At 39.0% G+C, this 26,294-nt stretch overlaps 1 protein-coding gene across 7 annotated transcripts in view; it reads right to left on the reverse strand.

The window, feature by feature from the left end:
• The window catches only part of TENM3 (teneurin transmembrane protein 3), a gene marked incomplete at both ends in the record, with an annotated part of 305,029 nt that extends 280,566 nt beyond the window's left edge, over positions 1-24,463 (reverse strand). For 5 of the 7 annotated variants that reach the window (XM_079534383.1, XM_079534382.1, XM_079534381.1 and 2 more), the window contains 2 exons: positions 8,884-9,162; positions 24,232-24,463. In XM_079534383.1, coding sequence (XP_079390509.1) covers positions 8,884-9,162; positions 24,232-24,463 — 511 coding nt within the window. The remainder of the gene's footprint in view (positions 1-8,883; positions 9,163-24,231) is intronic. The other 2 variants (XM_079534385.1, XM_079534384.1) reach the window with 1 other exon arrangement.
• Positions 24,464-26,294: the final 1,831 nt, after the last annotated feature.

A 26,294-nucleotide genomic window follows, 5' to 3' on the forward strand; every position in this document is an offset into this window, starting at 1 on the left:
ATTTGAAAATGTTTTGGAAAGTATTTTAGATGATGAAATATTTGCATGGTCCTCAGCAATCTCTTTCACTAAATTCTCCTTGGAGCTACATTGTCTGAGCTAGCTTCTTTCCACTACTTGCATCATTTGCAATGGACCTTTTCCTAGTGTCTTCAGTGTAAAACTCCTGACCGTTCTTGTAAACCTTTCCCTAGGCTTCTTGTTGGCTGGCATTTGCATCAAAATGCAGTGCCAATGCCAGTCAGAGATGCAGCATTTCTGTCTTGGCACTGCTGAGTGCAGTAGTAGGATTACTTCAGCTGTACCGCATATAAATGACATGCTTTGAGGTCATGGAAGAAACCCTCACGTGTCACAGAAAACCTTGCCAACAAATGTTTACACTTCACTCTAACCTGGCTACGTTGGAGAAATGCAGAAACACTTCCTAGGCACACAGGTCTGGGGACAGGAAAGTCAGTTCAATCCCAGGCTCAATACCAGCTGAGAAGTACCATAGCAGAGGAAGAGCTGTTAGTAACACTTAGCCCAGCTGGGCATGCACGAGACCAGGGGACCAGATGGAAGATGCGTGTGGGTGCTGACAGAGTCAATTAATTACACAGATCCTTGGAGATTCATGGCAATGGGAGGAGGTTCCCGATGATTTTTTAGAAGGTAGAAGTCATTTCATCTTCAAGAAATAAAGAGTATGTGAGCAGGTAGAGGCAGTCAGCCTCACTCCTACTCTCCAGGGACAATTACTGAACAAATACTGCTGAAATTATCCTTCCAGGGATCCAGGAGAAGAAAATGCTTGAGAACAGCCAGCATGGATTTACCAAAAGCAGATCATTCCCAAATAACTCGACTGTATGATCTGTCTTAGCAGACAAAGGGAGACAAGTAGATGACATTTTCTCTGGACTTTAGTAAGGTTTTCAGCATTGTCTACTATAGCATCCTGATAGTTAAGCTGGAGAGAGATGAATTGGCCAGGTGGGTTACAAATGCAGTGTAAGGAAAACTGTTTGGATAATCAGGCAGAAAGAATAGCACTCAGTATCTCAAAGACAAACTGTTGGCACTAAATAACTGCCTTCTTCAGGGGCTAATACTGGGGCTGATGCTGTTTTATGTTTGTATTACATTTAACATGTTGAGAATGAATAGGATGAAACGTGCCCTCAGCAAGTTTGTGGATGGTGCCAAGTTGCAGAGAGTGATCAACATGCTGCAGGGCAAGACTGCCTTTCAGAGGGATCTCAACATGCTGTGAGAGTGGGCAGAAAGCAGCTCATGAATTCCAAAGACAGAGTAACCTCATCTTACAGTACTAGCTGTGAATCTGCTGGAAAGCAGCTTTGTAGTAAAGGACCTGGGGTGTCAACCTAAACAAGAAGTTGAGCAGGAGTCAGTAGCGTGCCCTTGCCACAATAACAACTAACCCCATGGCAGGCTGCCTTCAGAATACCAGCCAGCACACTCTTGGAAGTGAGTAGTTCCTATTTGTTCAGAACTTGAAGACCACATCTGGAATATAATATCCACTTTTGGGCTTCCCAGTATTCATATGACACTGACAAACTGTCATGATTTCAGCAGAAGCTGAAAAAAGTGACCAGAGTGATGAACCATACAACCCAACGAGAAGCTGAGAGCACTGTGTTTGTTCAATCTGGGGAAGGTAAAAAGTGGAAATATAACTTCAGTGTTCCATGACCTAGAGCAGCGGTTACAGCTACAGCAAATAAAATTCTGATTAGATATAAAGGAAAAAAAAAAAAAATCACAAAGAAGCTGGCAAAGCACAGGAACAATTGCCCAGAAATTATGTAGAAATCTCTCTTGGAAATTTTCAAAACTCAACTGAATAAGGCCTCAAGCAACATCATCTAAATTAATGTTAGTCCAGCTCTGAGCAGATGGTTGGACCATATGACCTAAAATATCATTCTAAACTGAATTATTCTATGATTTTTTGAATGACAGTGATCCAGCCACGTGTCTTTCACGTTTTGATAACTGATTATTCTCATGTAAACATAAGTCTTAGCACCAGTATTTACTGAACTATATTTCTTCATATGGAATCATTTTCCCCAGCTTTCACACTGTACTACTAAGTGATTTTTTTCCAGGTTACAATGTTCGGTTTGTATTATCCAAGCCATTAAGAAAATCTATGCCACTGAATGTGGAGCACTACTTGATTCAGCTTGCCAGCTCATGAAATAGTATTAATTATTCTTCATGCATTTTTCCAATAATTTCTACATTCATCTTGCAATAGATGACCATGTTCCTCTGTTTAGGAGTATGTCAGGACTGAGACAAGGTCAAAAGCCTTCCTAATGTCAGAGACCTATTATGCTAGAATCTCCTTTACCAAGGAGGGGCTTACACTACCACAGAAGGGAATCAGTATCAAGTGCTCAAGTAGCTGACAAGACTTAGTTCCACATACACATGTTTATTGTTACAAAGCATAAACTTCTAAAGCTCTTTCGTGTACGATGTTACCTGGCTAACTGTTCAGAACAGTTTCTTCTCCTTTCCCTTTCCCTTTATGGAGTTGTCCTTTCTATTTTTTTTATTTTTGCCTTCTGGAACCATATCCTCCTCAGCAATGTCTCAGACGTGAGTCATAAAAAGCCCAGAGGCTATAGGTGCTTTATACATGCAGGACAATTTTTTTTACTTAGGTAACCTCTAATCCTTTATTTAATGGTACAAATATCAACAACATGATCAGTTACTTTCCAAGCAAATGCTGAAACAAAAACAAGAACGCTTATGAATAATATATTACCAGTCTTCCTGCATTGCTGAGTAATAAATTAACTCTTTGATGTATACAAACATGAATGCCAAGAAAAGGAGTGCATCTTCACTTTATTGCCTATTATATCTTATAATTGAATCATGGAACTATAGAATGGTTTGAGTTGGAAGGGACCTTAAAGATCATCCAGTTCCAACCTCATTGTATGGACATCTTCCACTAGACCACGTTGCCCAGGGCCCCATCCAACCTGGCCTTGAACAGTTCCAGGTACGGGGCATCCACAGCTTCCCTGGGCAGCCCGTGCCAATGCCTAACCACCCTCTAAGTAAAGTATTTCTTCCTTGCAACTAATTTAAAATTCCCCTCTTTTTGTTTACAGCCTCTTTTCCTGTTACTACTCCCACTGACAAAGAGTCCCTCTCCATTTTTTCTATAGACCCCCTCAAGAACTGGAAGGCTGCAATGATGTTTTCCCAGAATCTTCTCTTTTGCAAGCTGAACAACTCCTACTCTCTCACTCTCTTCGTAGCCTCTTTCATTTGTATCTTTGTAAAATCCTCCTATGGATTCTGACCTTGCCTCCATTTTCTGTGTTTTTTTGTTGTTTTTTTTTTTCTTTTTTCTCCTGAAATTCAGATCTCTTAAGAAATTCTGAGATATGCTAGATGCTCTTCAAACACCTCTTTCAACATTTCTCAACATTAGAACAATTTATCGTCTTGATAACCAAGACTGAATTCTTTGAAATTCCCCTTTTACATTTGCTTTGCAGAACCCGTCTAATTACTGTAAGCCGCCGTTAAGCCTACAGTTCCTGTGCATCAGATTTTGTTGGATGTATGCAGAGTGTCATCACTTGTCCTGATGTCCTATACCATCATATAATCGTAATATGAGCTTCACTAGGATGGATCTTTGGATCCACTTTTACCTCTGAAATACAGAAGATCCAAAAATGTTATGGGAAAAGTTCAGCCTAGCCGTTCCCTCTTATGGCTACCACTAGCCAAAAGAATCATCAGTGTAATTCTCGATTGAATTAACTGTTAACACTTGGAAGATTTACTGAAATATGTCCACAGATGTGCAACCATAATATAACAAGCTAAATATTGGCACAGAGGCAGAAAATGTACGACAATACTGCAGAAAACTGGGGATGATTCCTTTTGTATATGCATTTCTGTCCACGTGCATGTAACCAAAGAAAAATGCATATTCTTGTTTAGGTACTAAATATTACTTCAGAGCTGAGTTCTGTCAACAATAAAACAGATGGATTTCCTAGCCATGAAATTTCTCAGCAGTGAAGCAGGATTTAAGAGATATTGGCACGCTTAATGAGGGGTAGATAATTGCTAGATGGAATACTGTAGGAAGGAGTGAAGAAGCTGTAAATGGTGGTATGGCAGTAAGATGAATATTCAATTCATCAGATATGTGGCTGGTTTTGATAACTAGCTTCAGCGTTTGCCTACTAGGTAGCAAGCAGCTCCTATTCAGTAGAGCTCTTCCAAGATTTGCCTTTGCATAAAGAAGGTTGTTAAACATGTGAAAACGTCTAACTCTTTCCTGAAAGATGTGCATTATTTAAGAATGCAGAGTTCAAGTACATGTTATACATGTATTGCCTTAGTGAGAACAGATTTAAAATGTCTTGACAAGTATCTTACCAATGTATTTCTTGGTTTTCAGAGATCTGAAATTCACCATTCTGGAAGGACAAGAGAGTATTAGATTCACAAGAATGTTGTCTTCAGAAATTGGCTGAGGATGGAGAAAGGAAGCAGGCAGGTGCCCAAGCTACAGATCAGATGGAAATTTTTCTTCACAGAAATCCTCAGCAACGGACATTCTGCTAGCAATATCTGCTTTTCAATAGCTGTGAAAAATGGGTCCAAGTTTCAAATCATTTATCTAACCAATTCAGAACGACTGCCTGAGGCCACAATCTCATACTCCACTCTCCATTTCTTTCTTTTTTTTTTTTCTTTCCTTTTTATCACTTCCTAATATCCTCCAATTTTTATTTTTTATTTTTTATTTTTTTGGATTTAAACAAATTTCCAACAGTGCGAAACTTTCACTAAACAACAAAACAAACCTTCACATACCAGTGCCAGCGCAAGCATACACCTAGTTACTCTTTGTGGATGTGAGTATGGTCAACTACGTGGCACACACTGATCTGCAGGGTCTAACTCTCAGAAACACGGTCAATATTGCTTTGAAAGGGATAGAAAGTAGTAAGGACCTGCTTAAGACTGAAATGACTAAAATCTTTTCAAAAGTTACAACTATTGTCATAGCCTGAGCTTCACGACTGCACAAATACAAAAATGCAACGTATTAAAAAAAAACAAAACCACCAACAACAAAAAACTAAACTAAACGAAAGCACAATTTTCTAAAGAGCTGCACTTCAGGAATAACTAGCTCTATTAACCTTTGTGTTTTGACTAACATCTTCTGGATGACACAAAGTCAGAGACAGCAGTTTAATGGATTTAAAAATAATTCAAATAACTATGCAAATTCCAAGATACCTTAAAAATATAATGACTTTTAAAACAAAATGGTTATCTGAAACTTAACTGTAATTTCTTGCTCATAGTCTGCTGCATGTAAAAGATGGGCTGCTTGAATTTCAATGCCACAGCTCCTAGAATAACTAAATACCACACATTTCTTGATGCAGCATTTTGAAAAAGAAAAGCATGCTTGTCATGCTGATCCATTTACTGATCCATTTTTTCACAATATGTTCTTTGTTGTTGTTTGTTTCCTTTTGTCTCAAAGAGAACTGCAATGAAAAGGAAGAAAACTGAGAAGCACATGAGTGCTTGGTGTGCTCCAATTGATACATCATGCTGTATGTGACACTGGTAGGCTGCCCAGATTAACAGATGTAGGACCTCCTTCGGAGAGGCTGACATGACAAATCTCCCTGAACGTGAAGCCAAGAGTCATATACGGAACTTGAACAAGCTCAAAGAAAAATATTTCTTTTCAGAATGATTTACACTAAGCAATAATCTGAACCTCTGTGGTGAGAATCTATGTTTGGAAACCAGTTCTGATGTTTTCTATACAAAATCTGCTGGCATTCACTAGGATATTAACTTATTAACTATACAACAACCATTTACAACTCTTTTCCTTTTTTTTTTTTTTTTCCCAAGAAAATTTTAATTCTGCCATTATCACACGAAAGCTCAGACAGCTTTGGTAGGATCTTAGAAACACACTTGAGACCTCCAGGAATAAAAGTTAGTATTTTCAACAGATTGTTTCCTCTCATTCATTGTAATTATGCAGCAGAACCTAGGGTTTTGCCCTTCTGAGGGAGGTGCAATCTACAACTATTTCCCAAGAGCAAACATACCCAACAAACTGAAAGGAAGGAAAAGAAATTGTATTTTGATGCCAAGCTTCTGTTCTTACCTAACTGATGAGAAAGGAAACCATAATTGCAATCAGCAAATAGTTAATCCTAACTTCATAAACCCATAGGACAAGTCACAGTTATCATCATGAATGGTACCATTAACTCCAATCAGAATGGCTTATGGCAATAGACTATTTAAAGCAGAGAGCTGCTTTCTTGGACAAGAGCAGCATCACTCAAGACCTGAGACCTTTCAGGCAAGGAAAGCAAGATCTGGCGTTGTGTTTTGCTTATTATAACCTGTTGCTCCTTACCTACTTTAGAGGTAAAATATACCGCACATAAATGTGTTTATCTGTAAAACAATTCAATTGAAATTCAATCAGGAATCTTTCAAACACAGCAGAGAAGACTGGCTGCAATGGTAGTTTTGGATTCAAAGCTTTATCATACCTGTCAGATTTTAACCACATGCTAGTGCAGCTATTAACTTCAGGCCATAAATTAAGAAAACTCGCACCTGCAGTTTGGTCTTTATATTAGAGCACCTGTGCCTGCCAGGACAGTATTGCTTCCCTGCCTTTAAATTATATTTTTTATTCTACTGTGAGCATTTAACATACTGATTTCAACTATGTTTGTAAAATTGTTCCTGAGCCAAAACTTCCAGGTTCAGTAGAAACAAAATCCAGAGAAAAATACCAGAGAAGATTAAGCTTTTCACCACTTCCATAACATCTGCAGTGAAACGGGGACCCGTGACACAGTCTGAGTTATACATGTTTCATAGCCCTAGGGGACTTTCAAGCCATCAAAATTTCATTAGCCTCACAGCACTCCTAGTACCTCCTTAAGCTGGACTGCCGGCCTTCCTATCAATAAATAAATCAACTGTAATCCTTTTTAGTGACTAAACTCTCCTTTGAAGTTGTATCAAACATCAGACACTTTGCATGATTTTAACCACTGCAGAGCAGTGCTTTTTCTAACACGTACAGATTTCTCTCACACAAAATATAAAACAAAACTCTCGTTTTCCACTAAGAGGGGTTCTTGTAACAACATTTTTGCCCTTTTATTTTTTTAATAAGAATTATTAATTTAAGGTTTATTAATGAAGTATACCTAAGCTGAAGCAGTGACCCTCTTGGGTAAGGTATAGATACAGCTCTCTTAAGGATACTGTGTGTATATACACATGCATAAAAAATCATTAAGATAGGGTGTTATGAAAGACTCGAGGCAGTGATTTTCAGCACAGATTTCAAGAGAAAAAAATCAGAGGACTGCTCAACAACTTTTTTTCTAGATTGCTTTGCAGCCAAAGTACCAGGAGTAATTCAAAAGAATCTCCACTGCCAAAAGGAGTTAAGCATGTACTCCTATCCTCCCCCTTCAAAGCCTGCTTCCTGCCCATAATAAACTTCCTAAGCTTGAGACAAAGCTGTTTTGAACATGGACAGCTGCCTCCTCAGGTAGCACTAATTCCAACACAAAAAGCAAAATCCCCTTTGAGGTGGATGTCATGCACAGGTGTCTTCAACTAGAACCAGTCACCAAGGCAGGGAAAGGCAATGGCAACAACAGCTATGGCTCTGCATTCTCAAACTGAAGTTGAAACAATAAATAAGTAGGACAAAACATTATTGCTTGCAGTTTAAAATAAAAGTGGTGTCTTTCTTTCTAAGTGTCACAACACTCATGCTGCCATTTACCACAATGTTTTAAAGCTAATGCCAGAGGGTTGAAATAAAATTGCTCCAGTTTTGGTACAGCTGAGCAGCCACATTTAATAAATTAATAAAATGAAGTTTAGACATCTAGGCAACAGCCTTTGTTCTAATTTTCATTTTTACTCATTTTTCTTTATTCATCTTAGAATCTGTCATATAGGAAGTCATGAAGTTAATAGAAAAAGCGTATTCTAGTGAAGCTGAAAATCTTCTGCAAACAAAAAGAAGTTAAAGATAAAATGTTTTCTAAGATTTGTGCACTTAGCATTTAACATCACATCAGGTTCTGTTCATAACCTCGAGTTGAAGTAAAAGATTTCGCAAAGCTTTAAAAGTGAATCAAGTCAATTGCATTAACCTCCTTTCATTTAAAAAGCTAAGCCTTAATATACAATGGTCATACCCCACATCCTGCAAAGCTGCTGTTTAGATTTATTTGCAGATTTTAATTGCACAATAATCTAGTCCCCTAGGCACAAAGGCCACACGTCCATCTTCACCACAATTCCAATTGCTCTCATAAGCTAGTAAGTTTAAAGCACGATCAAATTTGTTTTCCAATCACGAGTCCTGTTAATAAGCCATTCTTTGTGTTCATTCATCCGTTCTAAGATTCTGCAACTTCTCTGAGATGTCTTAAAAGAGGAGTTTACAATGAAACCTTTGATTGCAAGCTGGCCTCAGGGATCAACTTTATCACCACTTACTTTGCTGCTTCCCAAAGGGTAACAGGTGAAATGGCCCAAGATAAAACAGAGCTAATCTTTTTTTGTGATGAAACTCTTCCAAAATTACAGCCAAAACATCAAGCCCAAAGCTTTTATTAGTTAGGACTGATAGTGAATATTGACTTTTCTGGGAAGGAGAGGAAAAAAAAAGTAGATAAATAATTCAAGGCCATTCCTTGAACTTTTAATGACTTGAAATGATTGAGTGCCAACCATGACAGCAAATAAAACATTGATTTATATACGTGCAAATGTGTAAGAACTTACCATTTTCACTGTCGGACTTGTTCTCGTGTTCGGTATCAGTCAGAGTGAGGGCTGAGTTGGAACGACTTGACAGACAGGAGCTGCGCCCTGACTTGACCCCCCTGCCCCAAAGTCTCATGGCATGCTCTGGAGACATCACTCCTTCATTTTCAGTATCAGCATCTGACCCTGCACTGATAGAGTAACCTCTGTGGGGGAGCCCCATTTCCGCACAAAATGCCAGTCCTCGACGAGTTGCTGGTTCACAAACTCCTAACTGCCTTAGGGTAAAATTCTGTCCTGATTAGGGGAAAAAAAGATAACAGATGGTGAGAATTTAAAAAAAAAATAAATAATAAATTAAGAAGTTAGAAGTAAAAACTCTTTATGTGTCTTATTTTCTCAGGCATCACATAAGCTGTTTTGTCAAAACTCTGTAGGTACTACAATCAAGTGATTCCCTCTGTCTCCAGCTCTCAGCAGTGCCCCTTTCCCTTCTGAGAACCTTAGTACTACTTTGGTAACTGCTTCAACACATCAAAAGTGTTCTCATGTAGGAAAGAAACGTAACAGAACCTGCAAATGGAGAGAAGCTAATTTGGCACATGGAAGGATCAGAAGTAAATGGCAAGCTTTTCTTTCCTTTTTTTTTTTTTTTTCTTCTTACTTTTTTGAAGTGTGAAGCAGTTGAAGGTATTTGTCAGAATTGCCTTTGTTGTCCTGACTAAAGAGGCCTACGCAACAGGATATTTCCTGTACAGACTTCACCTAGTGTGGCACTGGAAAAATTAAATGGGAGCACAACCCCCATGGAGCTCTCTGCTCTCCTTTAATGCACAAATATAAACAAACAGGAATGCTGCCTCCCATTACCTGCAGCCCTGTGGTAAGATGGCATTTTCTGTCACTGAATTCAGGCTTTTACTGCTGAAGCAGAGCCTGCACATTTTAAGCAGACTTTCAAGCCTCTGTTTTGGGGCAGAGCAAGAAACATAAGCGAATCCCAAATGATTGTATTAATAAATTAGGTGCGATAAACTCATGACACTGCAGTAACTTAGAAGTGTCTAAGTTATGTGACACTCAAAAATGACTGCCTTTTTAACGGCTGTGTCTTCATCCTGCTTTTATGTCTGTAGATTTAAGACACTGTATGATATATAGACACTTTGCAAAGCTCATTTGCATGCCAGCACCCATAATGCTTTTCCATTCTGGCTCACAGTTTTCTGATAGCTCTGGGAACAAATCAGAATACATGCTCAATTTTTGTATCTGATAGGCATCCTAAGTGCTCCAAAATTAGTCATTTATAAATACATGAGAATATGTGTTTGTAACACTGTTAAAGCTTATCATACAGCAAAACCAGACTCCCCTCAAATAAAAACTAATAGAAAAAATATAAAAGTGTAATTAATTCCTGAAATATTAAGAGTTTAAGCACGTCAATAGGCAAGACATTAAGTGATCCAATTAATTACTTTATTGCTGTGGTCACACGAAGTGGTCACTAAGTGTCACTGACTCTGCAGTCAGAACCATAAATGAATTCTGTAAGCAAGTTTCATAAATAATGAAAATCAGTTACTACCATTAGGTACAAAGCTAACTAAAGTTATTTGCTGCTGTAAATAAGGATTTGAGAAGAAAAGCCACTGGGGAGGTGCATATCTAAACAAATACAAAGGGAGAAGATACATCTATGACTAGAGCCAGACTGTACAAAGAGCACATGCAATATGCCATATGTGGAGTGGCTGTACCTTGCCATTTAAAAACAGTCAGGCCACATGAACGCTCAGGTTTTGTGAGAGACGAAACTAAGAAGGGAAGTAAACAGGCCAAACAAACTGCCCAGCTGTAGCAGCAGGCAGAGCAGAACAAAAGGAAGGGCCTACAACATATCTTTTTTTGTCAGTGTTTTGGCAAATTTAAGGTAGGGATGACAGCCTGGCCTCTGGTGTTATGTGTGGGATACGTTATTACAGGAATCTGTTATTCCAGCATCTCTGCAGATGAACCAAAGACAGGAGAAGCCAATATGCAGGTGTGTGAGCACCCACTGTTGCAGATGCAGCCCTGGGTTTGTCCTAAAAACAGTGTTAAAGGAAGCAAAATAGAAAGAGGTGGCCCCCACTGACAACAAGACTGCTTGAGTCAGTAATCAAGCAGCTGCTGACCTCCAGGCTATGAGGTTACGTGATACACCTATGGACCTGATATCTCCCAGGCTGAGCTGGGGGCTACAGCAGGATTGTGCTTGTAGCCAGCTCCAAGGGCAATGGAGGTCAGCCACAGCAGCACCCAGCTCTGCAGAGCATTGCCCTGCACACCCAGCATCAGCCACCCTGGCAGACACTGTGTTTTGAAGAGACTACTGAGCCCTTTTACTTTTATTTCCTATTTTAATGACTATTTTTATGCTCTTAAGCAAACTAATATTAATTTCTAAGAGAAACTCCTTCAGGCACTCCACATGAAAACCCACAGTGACTTTCTCAGGCTCAGTTCTTCCAGGCACAATGGACCACCTATCCACTGCTTATGAGTTTTATTTTTTACAACAGCCTGCTTTCACCTCCTTTCTGTTTTTTCACCCCTCTTTGGAATGACATGAGAACCAAAACCGAATGTTACAGGGCCAAAGCAAAGCTCCAGCGCAATTCTGGATGCAGAAAAGGGGTTGTTTACTACTCTCTCATCACATTCAATACTTTAAAGCTCTTTCACTACACTGGAGTTGTACAGCATTCCCCAGAAATGCTGTAACAGCTTTAGAAACATCAGGCTCAATCATCTCCTGAATTAAAGCTTTCCTAAAAGCTTCACTAAGAGGATTGCACACTATATAAGTTGCCTACACAAATGAAAAACAAAGTTGACGTGGAAAAAATATGTATTTGTGTAGGAATTTATGTCCCAAAGGAAATCATACATATGTAATGCAAAGATTTTACATCCTCTTAAGATTCCCTGAAATTTTCAGGATCCAGGAGATGCTGAACGAGGCTGGGGCACAGAATTAATGGGCTGCAGACTGGAACAGGGGCTTTTACCTGCTAGGGAACAATGCTACCAAAAAAACTGAAAAGAAATTTGTAGGGGCTCAGTGGAAAAAAGAGTATGAAGACAGGATGTTCTCCCTCCTGTGTTCTTAACATTTCTAATTAACCTTTCCAGGAAGACTTCAACGTGAGGGATTTAATCATCAGTTTCTTATACTATACACACATTTGTAAATTCTCCCACTGACAATAGGTGCCTCAGCATTTCATAATGACTTAAAAGCAACTTGGAGAATTTGTAATGAACTAATTTCAGAGAAGAAAATGTAGAAGAAAGAGTAAATAGATACGAATAAAGCTTTGAGGGCTTTTTTCCTTTTTTTTTTTTTCTTCCTTTACAAGTAGTATGAAGTGTAAAATGGAAAAAAAAAAAAAAAATTAGACATGATGTTTCAATGAAACTTGTTTTGGAGACAACTCTGGAGCTTGGGGGCCATTCAGAGTGATGTTTGGCTTTAAAAACTGATAACAATGTTATTATCACTCCACCATTAGATATTGCCATTTCCCTTGGCTAGGAATATAAATTTACAGTTAGTGTAAGGAACGAATGCTGACACCATCCACATGTCCAGATGAACAAATCAACACCACAACTTGAAGATACCTTTCAGCTTGTACAGCAATCACTGTTAACAACATGGTATCTGCCAGCTGCAAACTCACCTGAATGATTGGTGCATCTCTAACCATGTTAAATTCATATCAGGCCGTAATTTTAACACACATACACATAAATTTCTCTGCCAGATAGTATTTTTGTTGTATTTGTATTTGTCTAGAACAACAATTTTTAAAGCAAATAGTGATGGATGTATGACGCATGCTTTTTGGGTGTAGACAAAGCATATAGGCGTATATAAGCTAGAGTTCACTTGTAATAAACACCATTTTGCTGTTCACCATATTGGTGTGCATGTCCAGTGATTTGGCCCTGGCCCTATTGTGGCCGGTATCGTAGATCCTTAACACCGCCTAGTGCATACATAAGTGCAACGTATGCAAAAGTTACACGTTCTTTTACTAAGTCGGGATTTCACAGCTGAAATTAAATGGCAACCTGCTCTACTTGCTCTCCTGCAATATTGGTTTCAGTGGCCTAAATTGGAGATGTTATTTAAAGGTGCCTACAGTAATTGAAGCTTCAAGTTGGACACGTTATTGTGGAAAATGGTTTTGGGAGAGGACTACTGAACAAAACACAAAAAGGTTCTGTGGCTTCTCAGCTGCCAATCTTTGCTTTAAACTGGATCTGTTCTAAAGCAGAAATATCCCCCTAAAATGACAAACCACAAAAATGGAAAAACAAACTAACAGATGAACCAGGAAAAAAAATAACCAGCAGAGAATTTGCACCTTCAGACATCACCACTGACCTTCGTAATCCATTAACTACTGCAAAGTCTCTGAGCCAGGTTCAGCAACTACAGATAATTTTGGGAACAAGGGAAAGACACTCCTAAACTAAAAAGCCTCCTAGAAAACATCAGTGAGGTTAGCAATAAAATATACACAGGCACACTCCTCTTTCAAGTCAGATAAACTGTAGTGTGAGCACCTTTGCTGCCTTCAGTTTTGCCATCACAGAGTAGAGATAAAACCAGAATGGTAGAAATTTCAAACCCAACCATGTGCATGCTCAACCTTGTGCTGTATTTGGTCTGCTCTTTCTTAATGTTCCAATAAAGTTTCATTCCTTTTCTGTTGTATCTATGTCCTACATTGCTTGCCAGTCCCTGCTCCAGTCTTAAGACTTGGCAGCATTTTTCCTTTGTATCTTGCCTTCTGTCTGCCCACAACACCTCCATGCAGTTCAGAAATCATTCTCAAATGCATTTTGCCTGTAATCACTCTGTGGTAATGCATTACAGGAAAATACTAAATTTAGAAAAACAAATTGTGGAACAACTAAGGCAAGAGAGATGAAAAACAAGATGTGATCACAGTCCTCAGGAGAACCAATCTTCTCATTTCTATTCTTCTCTATATTTCTTTGTTCCTGTACTTAATTCTGATTTTTTTCTATTTTTTTTTTTTTAAACTAAAAGAAGACGAACATAATTTATTCAGAAAGAAAACCTGGAAAAGAGCTTCTCTTTTTTTTTTATTTTTTCTCTGCAGACTAGAGCATGCAGGTCCAGTGCTTATCACTGAAACAGCATATGAACAGAAATGATGTCAAAATCGTTGCTGCAAGGACCACACAGTTTTCTGCTATTTTAATACTGGGAATTACTTTTGTATCCTTTTGCTTAGCTAATACACGCAATGGGCACGTCTTTTATTTGCAGCTCCTTGCCTGGAGCTGATCCACAGAACTTCTGATTACTCTCTGCAGAGCAAGAACCAGAACGCGGTTACACCACGCCTTTGAAATGCTGCATCACTTCTGTAAAACCAGGAGACCCATTCTACTGATTCCACAGTAGCCTTCCTAAATCACGTACATGACAACCATGAAAGAATAGCTCTGGTAACTGCAAGCTGGCTGGGCCGGTCTCTTTACCAATACCTGAAAAAATAAAGCATTCAATCATGTGTGAGTAAAAGATGGTGAAAGGAGTTTCTTTGTGTGGAATGATAAACAGCAGAATCATCCCTTCTGTTCTCAGGTGACGAGATAGTCACTCTGGAGCACTGAGAGGATGCCATTTTCGTAGAAGCTCAAAGCAGAGCTGCACTGCTTTGACAAGAATCCCAAGTGATCCCAAAAGATGTGAAACATTATCTACCTCTAAATGTCAATTCTGATTGGTTTCTCAAGGAAAAAAAATGTGTTATTTGTTGTAAATAAAATATGTTTATTTTCTTCTCCATTTACTGGTGGCAAAGACAGCACGTCAGGCTTTCTAAGGCAGTGCTTTCCAAGGAAAGATATTGAGAGGAAGGGCATTAAATTGGAAGCAAATGGATAAGAGAACAAATTTGCTAGAAATGAAAGGATGAAGATTTTAGAAAAGGAACTGGCAAAAGATAGAGGCCCTGCATGCTTTATAAACTTCTGATAAGAAGCGTACAAATGCTGCCTTTAGAATTCAGAGTATTAGGCAGGTAGAATACAATTACAGAAAAGAGAGAACGAGTAATAGATGTGATACCATCCATTCTGCTGCACAAACTACACAGTACATTCACTAAACTGAAAGTTCCAAAGCTATACTTGCTGAATTCTGTGTGTCAGGATCCAAGCAACCAAAGTGAAGACTGACAAGTAACACACTTAGCCTGTGTTAATAAATATTTTCTTTCTGATTTTTTTTTAATTACTTCGTCTTGATTTTCTTTTCTGGTTTTGTGAAAGTTATCTATGAAACTTAGACCACTCTAATCCACTACCTCGTGGTTTTACCCTGTCAATAAATTCTGCATTTTTCTCATCACTCATCACAACCTCCTTCCTCGTCACTTCCTAACCTGTTTCTTGATCTTTCTGCTCCACTCTCCTTTCCACCCTTACCACCTTTTCTTGCCCTTATCTGAGTTCAAGTGGAACTGTAAGACTTATTTGAAAGAAAGCTGCTTCTGAATACGTTCAGTAAACTACACAAAACCAAACAGCATGAAGCCATATATTGTCTAAGCAAACTTAAACCATACAGCTCTCCCATTCTTTATGGACTTTCAAAAGCAGGTGGGGAACTAAGCCAAACTTGCAGCGACTCTTGAGAGTTAGCAGCAGTGACACAGAGCTCTCCAAGTTGCACTTGCGCAACTTCAGGTAGAAGAATTTTATGGGAAAAGATACAAAACCCAAATATAGTCTGGGAGGAAAAAAAAAAGAAACAAAAAAGACCCACTTTCAATGCCTGGAGGGAGCTAAAGTATATCAAACCTTATAATCAGATTAACCATGTATTCATCACAGCAGCACTAAGCTATAAAAATGTAAGGAAACACAGGTTTTTAACACTGGTCTTGGAAATTTGTATTTCAAGAGATGGAACAGAATAAATGTAAATGGTACCAAATATCTTCCTGCCACTAGTTTTTCAATTTAGGATTGAAATGTGCAGACTCTTTGGCATGGTACAAGGCACTCTGTTTTTTCCCTGGCAGGCTTGGAGATGGTGGGAGGATCCTCAGTACTAATCCACAGATGAGAACATAAGCACTTCTTAATCTAGTATAAGGATAAAGGACTGTTTATCAAGTACTTCTGAAGGTATCACAGATTAAGATTAAAGTCAATTGCAGATAATTTTACAATTGCACAATTCAAAGCTTCAAGCTGCAGCATAAGCAGTCGTGTTTCAGTAAGTGAATTAATAATTCAAACATTACAGTTCCAAATTCTTGGATTTCAGATAAAAAAAATCTGATTTTCTGAATATGATGAAATAAGATACAATTTAAATTAGGGAAACTAGCGTGTCTGTCCAAAACGTGGGTGGCAAGGGAAAAAAGAAGATTCTGTGGATTTAAAATAGAAATGTAACTCCATGAGTAGCAAGGAGTGCAAAGTCTTGATCATGAACAGAATGACAGTATAGATATTTCAGGCCTCTATCTTAAAGTTTGGATCAAACTGCAAATCATCAACATCTAAGCATCCATTTATTACAAAATACAAATAAAGCCTAAATTTGATAGATGTGAAGAAAATATGACCCGAGGGTAAGCAATGCAGAGATGATGGATATGCAGTCTGCAGAGAGCCTAAAACCACAGATCTGACAGGTATGAACTGCCACATTAAGGTCAGTAGGATGCTAATGACATGACATATGGCTCTGAATGGGGAAGGAAGGTGAGAAGGAAGGAGGCAGCAGGGAAAGAAGCGTGCAGAATACAGCCCAGGCTCAATCGTATCCCTTTGGATGTGGAGGGAGAACTCCACACACTAATTCTGCAGGAGGAAAGGCACATCTGCCACCACAAGACGGTGAACAGAGAAAGGGATACATTGTGCCATAGCAAAAAATTTAGTCATTTCAACAGGCTCTGAACTGGTGTAAAGAAAGAAAAAGATCATATTCAGAACAGCCCCATACATTTCTATTTGCCGAATAAAAAATAAATACCCCACATTCACAGGAGTCTCTTCCACAGTGCATAAACAGAATGAGGCTCTCAGATCACTGTAGGTAAGCACAAAAAATGCCAGTAACTAAAACTTGGATAAAACCCAAGGATTCCACAGAAAAACCTTGTTCTTCCCTCTCTCGTGCACACCTCCCTTCACATATCCACAGCGAAGCTCACATTCAGATGTAATGCAATGTAGGCTTAATTTAGTCTGTCTAGCAGAAAGCCCATTAAACTGAAGAAAGGGTTTATGACTCAAACATATCTATGGCATGGCAAATAAAAAAGTGCAAACATAAACATGAGACTAATCTGATCTGATGGCTCTTCCATTTTCTCTTTTGGCTTCGATAAGTTAAGTAACACTAAGCACTGCCTCTCAAGCCAGTAAGCAGTGACAATTTAGACTACTTTCAAAAACTATAATCAGACTAAGGAATTATTCCTGTTTCACTTCTCTGTCTCTCCTCCCACTTCTGTTTGCTAGTGATGGAACAAGTAACCCTCACAAGCTGGCCTGGAGCCCTGACTCTTGATCCTAAATCAGCAAGCAGGACTCCTTGTCTCCAAATGCATGCTTTCTTCTCTCAATGGACATTGACACACTGCAGCCATCTTTCACAGCCACGTGTGCAACTCACATATCTCCCTCATCCTCCAGTCAGATACTTATTACGAACAGGAGCAGCGTACACATCTCGCTCCATGAAGCTGTATGGGCAATCACAGACCTTCCAGAATGTCTTCCATTCCATAAAGCCAAAAGTCTTTGGGGGCTTTGCTCACCTTCAAGATCTCTAATCATTATGACCAAGAACTTCATTCCCTTCTTTTGCAATTGGTCTGGTACAGGACAAGGCTTTCACTCTGTGGACCAAGGCCATGCAGAAATGCCTGATCAGGCAGCATACTGCCAATAACCAAGGTTGATTTTTCCCTAGAGAACCACAATTGCCCTTTGTCTCCAGATCCATAGCTCGTGTACAGACCATGACCCTCCAGGGGCCAATTTCAACTAGATGAAAACCTTAGAGCAAGCACGTGCATCACTGAGCAGGAGCTAAATATACTCTTAATCAAATGAAAGTGAAATGTTTTCCTCACTACCACTCTGCAGCTAAGAGAATAACTTTAAAAGTCAACAGATCCTTATCACCTGGAACCTGAAAACCAATTAACTTCTTATTGTTGCTTTAAGAAGTAACTAGTACAGCAATGTAAGATGATAATATTACTTAGCACTTACAGCGCTTTTCATCTTCAAAGCGTTTTGCAAACATAAACTAATTAATCTTCCCAACACGTCTGTGAGGTGGGCAAGTGTTATTATACCTGTATTACAGAGAGGAAAGGAAAAAAAAGCACCGCTGGCAGAAGGTTATGTGCTTAGCTCAAGGCCACAGAATTACTGAGCACATGCTGGCAACAGTATGCTTCTCACAAAAGTTGCCTGCTCAAAGGAAGAGGATGCTGCAGGTGGCTTGTGTTTTAGCGTAACGGAAGAGTCTGACAGAATCATAGTGAGGACACTCAGCTTACAACGCAGAACTCTAATTCTGATAGCTGCCTTGGATTTTCAAAGATGGCACTGCCATGTCACTGAATGGTGATTAATTCGCTCACTGGGAGAATGCAAAGTCATTTGTTTGTCATTTCATACCTGCTTGTAAATAATCCACACAGCAGGCTAATGCAGTTCTGGTGAGAATCTTTGCCTACCGGACAGTCAAAACCAGCTCACTGACAAGGCATAGGTAGTGGAAACTCAGAAGTGGTTGATCCATCTACCCTCCCACTGCCTCTTAACGGAAGGCTTGAAGTACATGGAACTTTAGGTTTGAAACCATGACCATTTAGATCCTTTAATCCTGCAGCTGACATTTATGGCGACTGAGAAGATTAATCACTTTGTTACCCAAATAAGTCATTTCAAGCAGGTAATTTTTAAAAAACAATAAAATTTGACGTCCTGTTACATTAGACTAGAAGTTGCAATTCATACTTCTGAAATCTTAAAAACGAATCCTTGACAGTGTTTAACATCTTCAATAATAACATAAAATTGTCCTAACATATAAATCACTATTTCAGGTCCTCCTTTTACTGAACAGTGAGATTTTTCCAGCACCTAAATCTAATTGTCACGGAGAGACAGCTGAACAGCAGCTATGATTCATCAGCACAGTGTAACATACTGTAAATGGCTTTGCTTTTCAGCAGTCTCATATCAGTGACCCAGCATACTGTGATGGGAAGAAATTCTTTTTCTTTGCTTGTTTGTTAAGTCCAGCCCCTCTCTTTGCAGGCTCAGGAGTTACTAGGCTCCTAAGAATTTCAGAATAGTAAAGATACAAAAACATCCATATGAACACTTTCTCCTGCAAAACTGGAAGGGGCAGCATGAAAAGAAATTCACATTGAGGCTTTGCTGAGAGCAAATTGTGCTGAATGATAAACACAGAGAACTCATGCTCACTGCCAGTTAGAAAGACCGAGTAACTTTACCTCCAGGCTAAACTACAGATGCCTCAAGCTTTCCAAAAGTAAAAATTTAACACAACCTGCACCACCTCATCAGCCCTTCTTGTAGCAGAAGTAGCGTGCAGCTCAGCTTCTCATCTCACAGCATTCACAGAATCGCAGAATCACAGAATTGTAGGGGTTGGAAGGGACCTCCAGAGACCATCGAGTCCAACCCCCCTGCCAAAGCAGGTTCCCTACACCAGGTCGCACAGGTAGGCATCCAGGCAGGTCTTGAACATCTCCAGAGAAGGAGACTCCACCACCTCCCTGGGCAGCCTGTTCCAGTGCTCCGTCACCTCACTGTAAAGAAGTTCTTGCGCATGTTTGTGCGGAACTTCCTATGCTGCAGTTTCCAGCCGTTTCCCCTTGTCCTGTCTCCACTCACCACTGAGAACAGCCTGGCCTCGCCATTCTGCCCCCCACACCTTAGATATTTATAGACCTGGATCAGGTCCCCTCTCAGTCTTCTCTTCCCAAGGCTGAACAGACCCAGTTCACTCAGCCTTTCCTCATAGGAGAGATGCTCCAGGCCCTTCACCATCTTTGTGGCCCTCCGCTGGACTCTTTCCAAGAGATCCTTGTCTTTTTTGTACTGGGGAGCCCAGAACTGGACGCAGTACTCCAGATGAGGCCTCACCAGGGCAGAGTAGAGGGGGAGGATCACCTCCCTCGACCTGCTGGACACGCTCTTTTTAATGCACCCCAGTAAGCCATTGGCCTTTTTGGCTACAAGGGCACACTGCTGGCTCATGGCCAACCTGTCATCCACCACATTCACAAACAGTGGTGAGATAATTTTGTGTGTAAATATGGACACACGCAAATCTCAGTGTATTGTGCCAGCTGTGCCTCCCACTCCCACCCCAAACCTCACTGACTTGGCACATAGATCCCATTATAACATCATTATATTGCCTTGCAACAAATAATTCTTTGAAGCAGAAAGACGGCTACTTAATAGACATTGCAGAGTCCTCTCCTCATTTCAAAACATATCTGGCAATAAGCAAAATACAGTTTTTGCCTGCCTGTATTTCTCTTGCTAAAACTCACATAACAAGCCTTTCAGTTCTTGCAGAACCTTGCAGCTTTGATTCATGATCAACTACAAATTGTTTGCAAAACATATTATTCATTCCGAATATTTTTTTTTCAAATGTCATTTTAAACATAGTTTGTCGTCTGTAGTTCTACAGTCCTTCCCTCCTCATCCATACTCACACAACTCTGCCAAATATTTTCACATAGCAGTCTCCTATGCACATTTTATCACTTCCCACAGCAATTTTGTAAACAAAGGAATTCCTCTCTGAGTAACAGCAAAATTCCACTTTATATATTCAGCTTTATTTCTGAATTCAGCATGATGCTTGGGCATGTTCCAAAGTACGAGCATTTAGGCTCCAGAATTCAATTAAAGAAGTTGTACATTTAAATGACTGCTCATTACAGTTGTATACTTCAAAGCATAAGTAAATAGGTATCATATTCCTCCCTAACTCAAACAGCAAACAATCATATCATCACATTCTGGAAAGCAAACAGCCTTTCATGGTGCTTTATCCACTATCAAGGATGAGATTAGGCATCTTCTCAAGTATACAATGTAAAATCAAGTTTAAAAGTAGTTTTAATGAAAAAGGCTCGAGCTCATTTACATGGTTGGGTGCCGAGTTTAATTACTCACATTTACCAATTTTTTGAAACTTATGTGGAGATTAACAACAAAGCGAAAATAAACAGCTAAATTAGAAATTCTAAAAACAGTAAACTAGATAGAACTGAAGAGTTAAAGATAAAACTGGTCTTGCAACATATAAAGGTGTTTGAGAAAGAGGAAGGGAGGAGACCACAGGAGATGATCCACTTTGTCTTTTCAGTTAACTGAAAGCACACTGCCTTGACCAAGTCGCTTCGCAGAATCACACATCGCTTCTTAGAATCTTGTCAGCTGGGTTCCAAAGTAACAAGATTATCCTAGCCCTATAATAAATACTACAATATTTTAACATTAAATTATTTTAAATACTGTTCTATGAAATAAAACGAGAAACATCCTTTTAAGCTGTTACCCACAATTTATGCAGTTAATCTCAAACAACAAAAATTCAGTGATAACAGGGAAACTTCCCCTCCGTAAGATTTCCTGGGACAAAAATACCGCTAAACCAGGCACATCTATCTCCTACAGCAATATCCCCTTCTGAGTTCAACTACGGGCAGCAGGAAGCACAAAGACACATACTGAAACAAATAAGGAAGAGGAGGTGGTAAACTTCTGACACATAAACAAAAAGCTGTGAAGGGTTTACCCCCACATATTGGCAGTAAAAACAGTGATATTTTTTAGTTGTGTCAGATTTGGAAGACTCAAGAATTTCAAGTAATTGCTCCAGTAGATTTCCAGTGGACACTGGAAATTTGGTACTATTTTACACAGGCCGAGCAAAGGAAATGAAGCAGTCACCATCAATTAATAAAAATGTTAATTTCCAATTAAAGGCATTTATTAACAGTTGCCTTATTTTTCCTTGCAGATTTATTTCCTGTTGTTTTTGCAGGGTAGCATGTAATTAGACTGTCAAAGCAGCTACATATCTGCACTTTATTTCTAGACAGAAGCAAAATAAATAAATAAATAAAAATTTACATATATATATATAGGGAAGCTTCCTTAATATGTTATTAAAAAACCTTTAGAATGATCTTGAGCACTTTCCACCAAATGCTTGCGATGCCAGAAGCAGTAAGTTCTCTCAGTCAAAGATGAATCAAAAAGAACAGAGCATCTAAAACTACAAAACACGCCCTTATTAATTTGACCCTCTCAAACTTGCAGGTAGTCCGCAAAGGTGCTAAAACAGCAAGCATTAGAGGAAGCCAATAAGCCACACAAGGGGAATTGAACAGACAATGAGAAAAATGAAACAGACACAGATGACAGCGCTGAGAGCACTGAAAGATGATGATGACTCTACACATCTCAGACTAACAGATGTGTAACTTATTGCATATTGGGCAATAAGTATTAGCTATGTACTATGTACTTTTCTGAAGAAAAAGGAGAGGAAAAAAACCCGCAAGCCCCAGTGCTTCATCATAAATGTTGTGCCAGATTGTTTCATTTCTTCCATTTCATTATTTCTATTTAAAGAGAATAGTACTCTATTCAGGGAATGGTTTGTGAATTCTTAATTAGGCAATATTAAATAAACAGTGTCTATTTTGATATAATTTTGTCACTAGTACTGTGAAAGTGTCTATAGTACGAGCCCTGGAAAACTTCATTCCTCTTGGTTTTTCCTTAGTAAAGTAACAGGATCAAGGTGACTAATGACTTTAGCTTGAAAGTAGCGATGACCTGAAGTTTCAACATATCGCAGAGACCAAAAATACACAGCAGAAAGCAGACAGACCACAGTAGCAGCCATCCTCAGTTACATGAGTCAAAAAGAAATATTTTTATTTCCTTTGTAGACATTTGTGGTGAAAAAAGTCAACACCATTTGCATGGCTCTAATTCTAATGTAAAGTTATTCTACTTGGAACAAAGATAAACCACCAATGGGGAAAATATTTTTAAACAATTCTAAAATCAAAGCTAAAGACTTTCTCACAAGGAGAAAGCTTTCTATATCTACTCTGAATCTACTCCCGCTTCCTCAGAAGAAAGGATTCTTTATATAGAAGAGTGCGGGTTCATTTTACACATCTTCTGGCCTACATTTATTCTTTTAGATAGCTAGGCTGTAATACTGCACACATCCCAACTTTTTTTTTTTTTTTTTTTTAACCTTATATTAAGTACTTTGGTTGTGGAAGTGTAGAAATGCCACTTCTAGATGTTGCAGTTTTGAATCCAATGTAATGCACTGAGTTCTTGACCCTAACGAGAGTTTACCCTAATGAGTGCAACCTGACAGAATCAGAATGGATCTCTTAAGAGCAGTTAGTCCCTTCCTTCAGGTGGGGTCAGCTACAGCAAACTGCCCAGGGCCCCATCCAGCTCGGTTCTGGATAACTCCATGGATATTTACATCTCTCTCATCTCTCCTATCCTGGACTCAAAAATTTAACAGAGACAGCAGTTACCATCTGATTAGGTGTCACAGTTATCCACTGAAAGTAAACAAAAAACAACACACAAAAAAACCCTCCACTTTCAAACTGATTTACCTTACTAATTTACTCACTCTACAGTGCTCTGTTACTGCCCTTGTGAACTAAAAGCACCGAGCTATTAAATTATTTGTATATACCCAAACATGCATACTAGATTTTTCAGCAATCCAATTTATGGGGCCTCATATTCTTTGAGCAGTTGCATTCATTTCTTGTGATTAATTTTGAAGCTACTTAAATTTTAGGGACACTGGAGTGGCAAGCTTCTGCACAACCCATTAATCAGATGATTATTATTTATTTTTTTTTTGCTGGGGGTCTGGTTTTTAAACTGTAAGGCCTGAATACTTCACACTCAATGTCACAAAGTTGTCACTGAGTCACTGCCCAACACAGGACGTTTACATAGGTTTCCTGTTTAGCATGTATTATTTATTTCAAAGATGGTACATAATGCTCTCCCATCTTTTTAAAATATTTAGGAAGACACAAATGAAGTGTACTGTTTGTGCAGAGTATTACTAAAACTGTTAAAAGGGGTATAATGACATCCTCTTCCCACAGCAGGAAAGCCTCGTTACTCAGTACTAATGAATTATACACCCCGGTTGTATAAAAACCTCTTGCCTACCTTGTCTGGTATATTCATCTGCTTCTCTGTGGACCAAGTCTTTTACCCGGTTTCCATACAGCAACCTAGAGGAATCATGATCAAAAGCCTTCAGGGTTTCACTGGAGCTGTAGGACTTCTGTGTAGGCACTCTGCACTCCTCATTTTCTGCAGAAGAATTTGTGTAGCGCCGCTCCTTGTCCCGCCTGCTCTTTGTCAGGGAGCAATAAGGCCGACGTTCTTTCACATCCATACTTCATTCCTTCTGTGTGCGCATCAGCCTGGCCTGTTTGGAATTCTTTTCTACATTCAGTTCACATCTACCTAAAACAGAATTAGAGAGAGAACAGCCGATGTGTTACAACGTTCTCTAATTGCTGTGATTACTTTTCTAACTACCTGGTGTGAGATCAGAGAAAGGTCTGATCAACTAGGGGCAAAATGCAGACCCATCATGTTTGCAAGACTTATGACAGTTTCTGATAGTTTCAGGTACAAGCTATCCCGAGGAGAAAACAGCTAATTCCTGTTAACGACAATGCCAGTCACAACAATCTTCTATTTATACAGCAGATTAGAATACTAAACCCAGACTGAAAACTAAGGGAGAAAACCCCTCTCAGCTTTTCAGCTTAAGGAACGTGTTACTCACTTGAAGTCTATTTGCAAATACATCAGCTTGGCTTTTCCTGAGAAAGGTGTGTGTCTAATGAGAAAGACATATTCTTTTTCCACTTGCTTGTCAGAAACTTATCGTTTTAATGTCTATTTCTGAGATACAGATACTACAATGCTTACTGTCAATTCTATTCTTATAAAATTGTTCTCACCAGGAGCATACACATAATTTCACAGCAAGCTACAAAAACATCATAGGCCATACAGAGGAAGGCTTCTCACGGGTAGTATGTTTGATAAAGCTGCTGCTGAGAAGCAAGGAAATATTTCATTTGGGAATGACATTCAGGAGTAATTTTTCCTTCCATCATGTTGTTGAGAAATGTTACAGTAAGAAACTTATTTCTATTCATTTTTCTTTAATGGTTCATTCCAGTAGTTTTCAAAACAAGGTTTCCCTGTTTCATCTCACGGGCCCAACACAGTTAACAGAAATACCTTCACTTCTGACACAGTAAGAAAAATGACACTCTCCAGAGAAAGAAAAATTTCCAAAGTTTGGAAATTCTGATGTCATTTTTAAAGACGAGCTAGATTAAAATCAAGAATATAATTCAGATATTTGACTGTCCAACTAACTAGGCTTTGGTATTTCTTGTTCAACATCTTATATGTTGGGACTCTCTGCTCTGCCTCAAGAACATTTTCCTTGGTGCTCCTCTCAATTTAACAAATTTAATTGCCGCAAATGATTATTTTGTGGAGCATTATCAGTCAAGTCAAGCGATGCAGAATTTACAGAGCCACAGAATCACCAAGGCTGGAGATCATGTAGTCCAATCGTCCACCTATCATCCCTTCTGAACCCTGTCCCTCAGTACAACATCTAAACATCTCTTGAAAACGTCCCAGGACAGTGACACCATCACTTCTCTGGGCAGCCCATTCCAGTGCCTGGTCACTCTTTCAGAAAAGCAACTTTTCCTCACGTCTAACCTGAATCTGCCCTGGTGCAACTTGAGTCTGTTCCCTCCAGAAATGAGGCTGTTCTCTCTAATTCAGATAACACTTTGCAGCACATATCACAAAGTAACATCCAGTTCTATTGGCAGCCTGCTAAGCAAAAACAAGGCTGCTTTAGAACTCTTAACCTGCTACGTTTTTAAGCATTTAACAAACTAATTAGTTGTCACCCATGAAACGATTTCTAGTGAGTATGTAATTTAACACCAAACTGTAATTCAAGTTATTGACTGGCAAGTCTTTTATCATCCTATTTGTTTTGAGATTTTCTGAAAAGCTCTCACGTTTCTTGACCTGCCTGAATCTCATTTTATACTAGAAGACAAAGCTGCAAAATCTTCAATTTGAGCAAATTCTTTTTTATATTAATTACACTTTCACACACTCGAGTCATAAAAGAAATTGAAATATCTGTACGTGGGCAATAAAATTGAAATAGAATA

Source organism: Tetrao urogallus (assembly GCF_951394365.1).
Source record: "Tetrao urogallus genome assembly, chromosome: 4".
Classification (NCBI taxonomy): Eukaryota; Metazoa; Chordata; class Aves; order Galliformes; family Phasianidae; genus Tetrao; species Tetrao urogallus.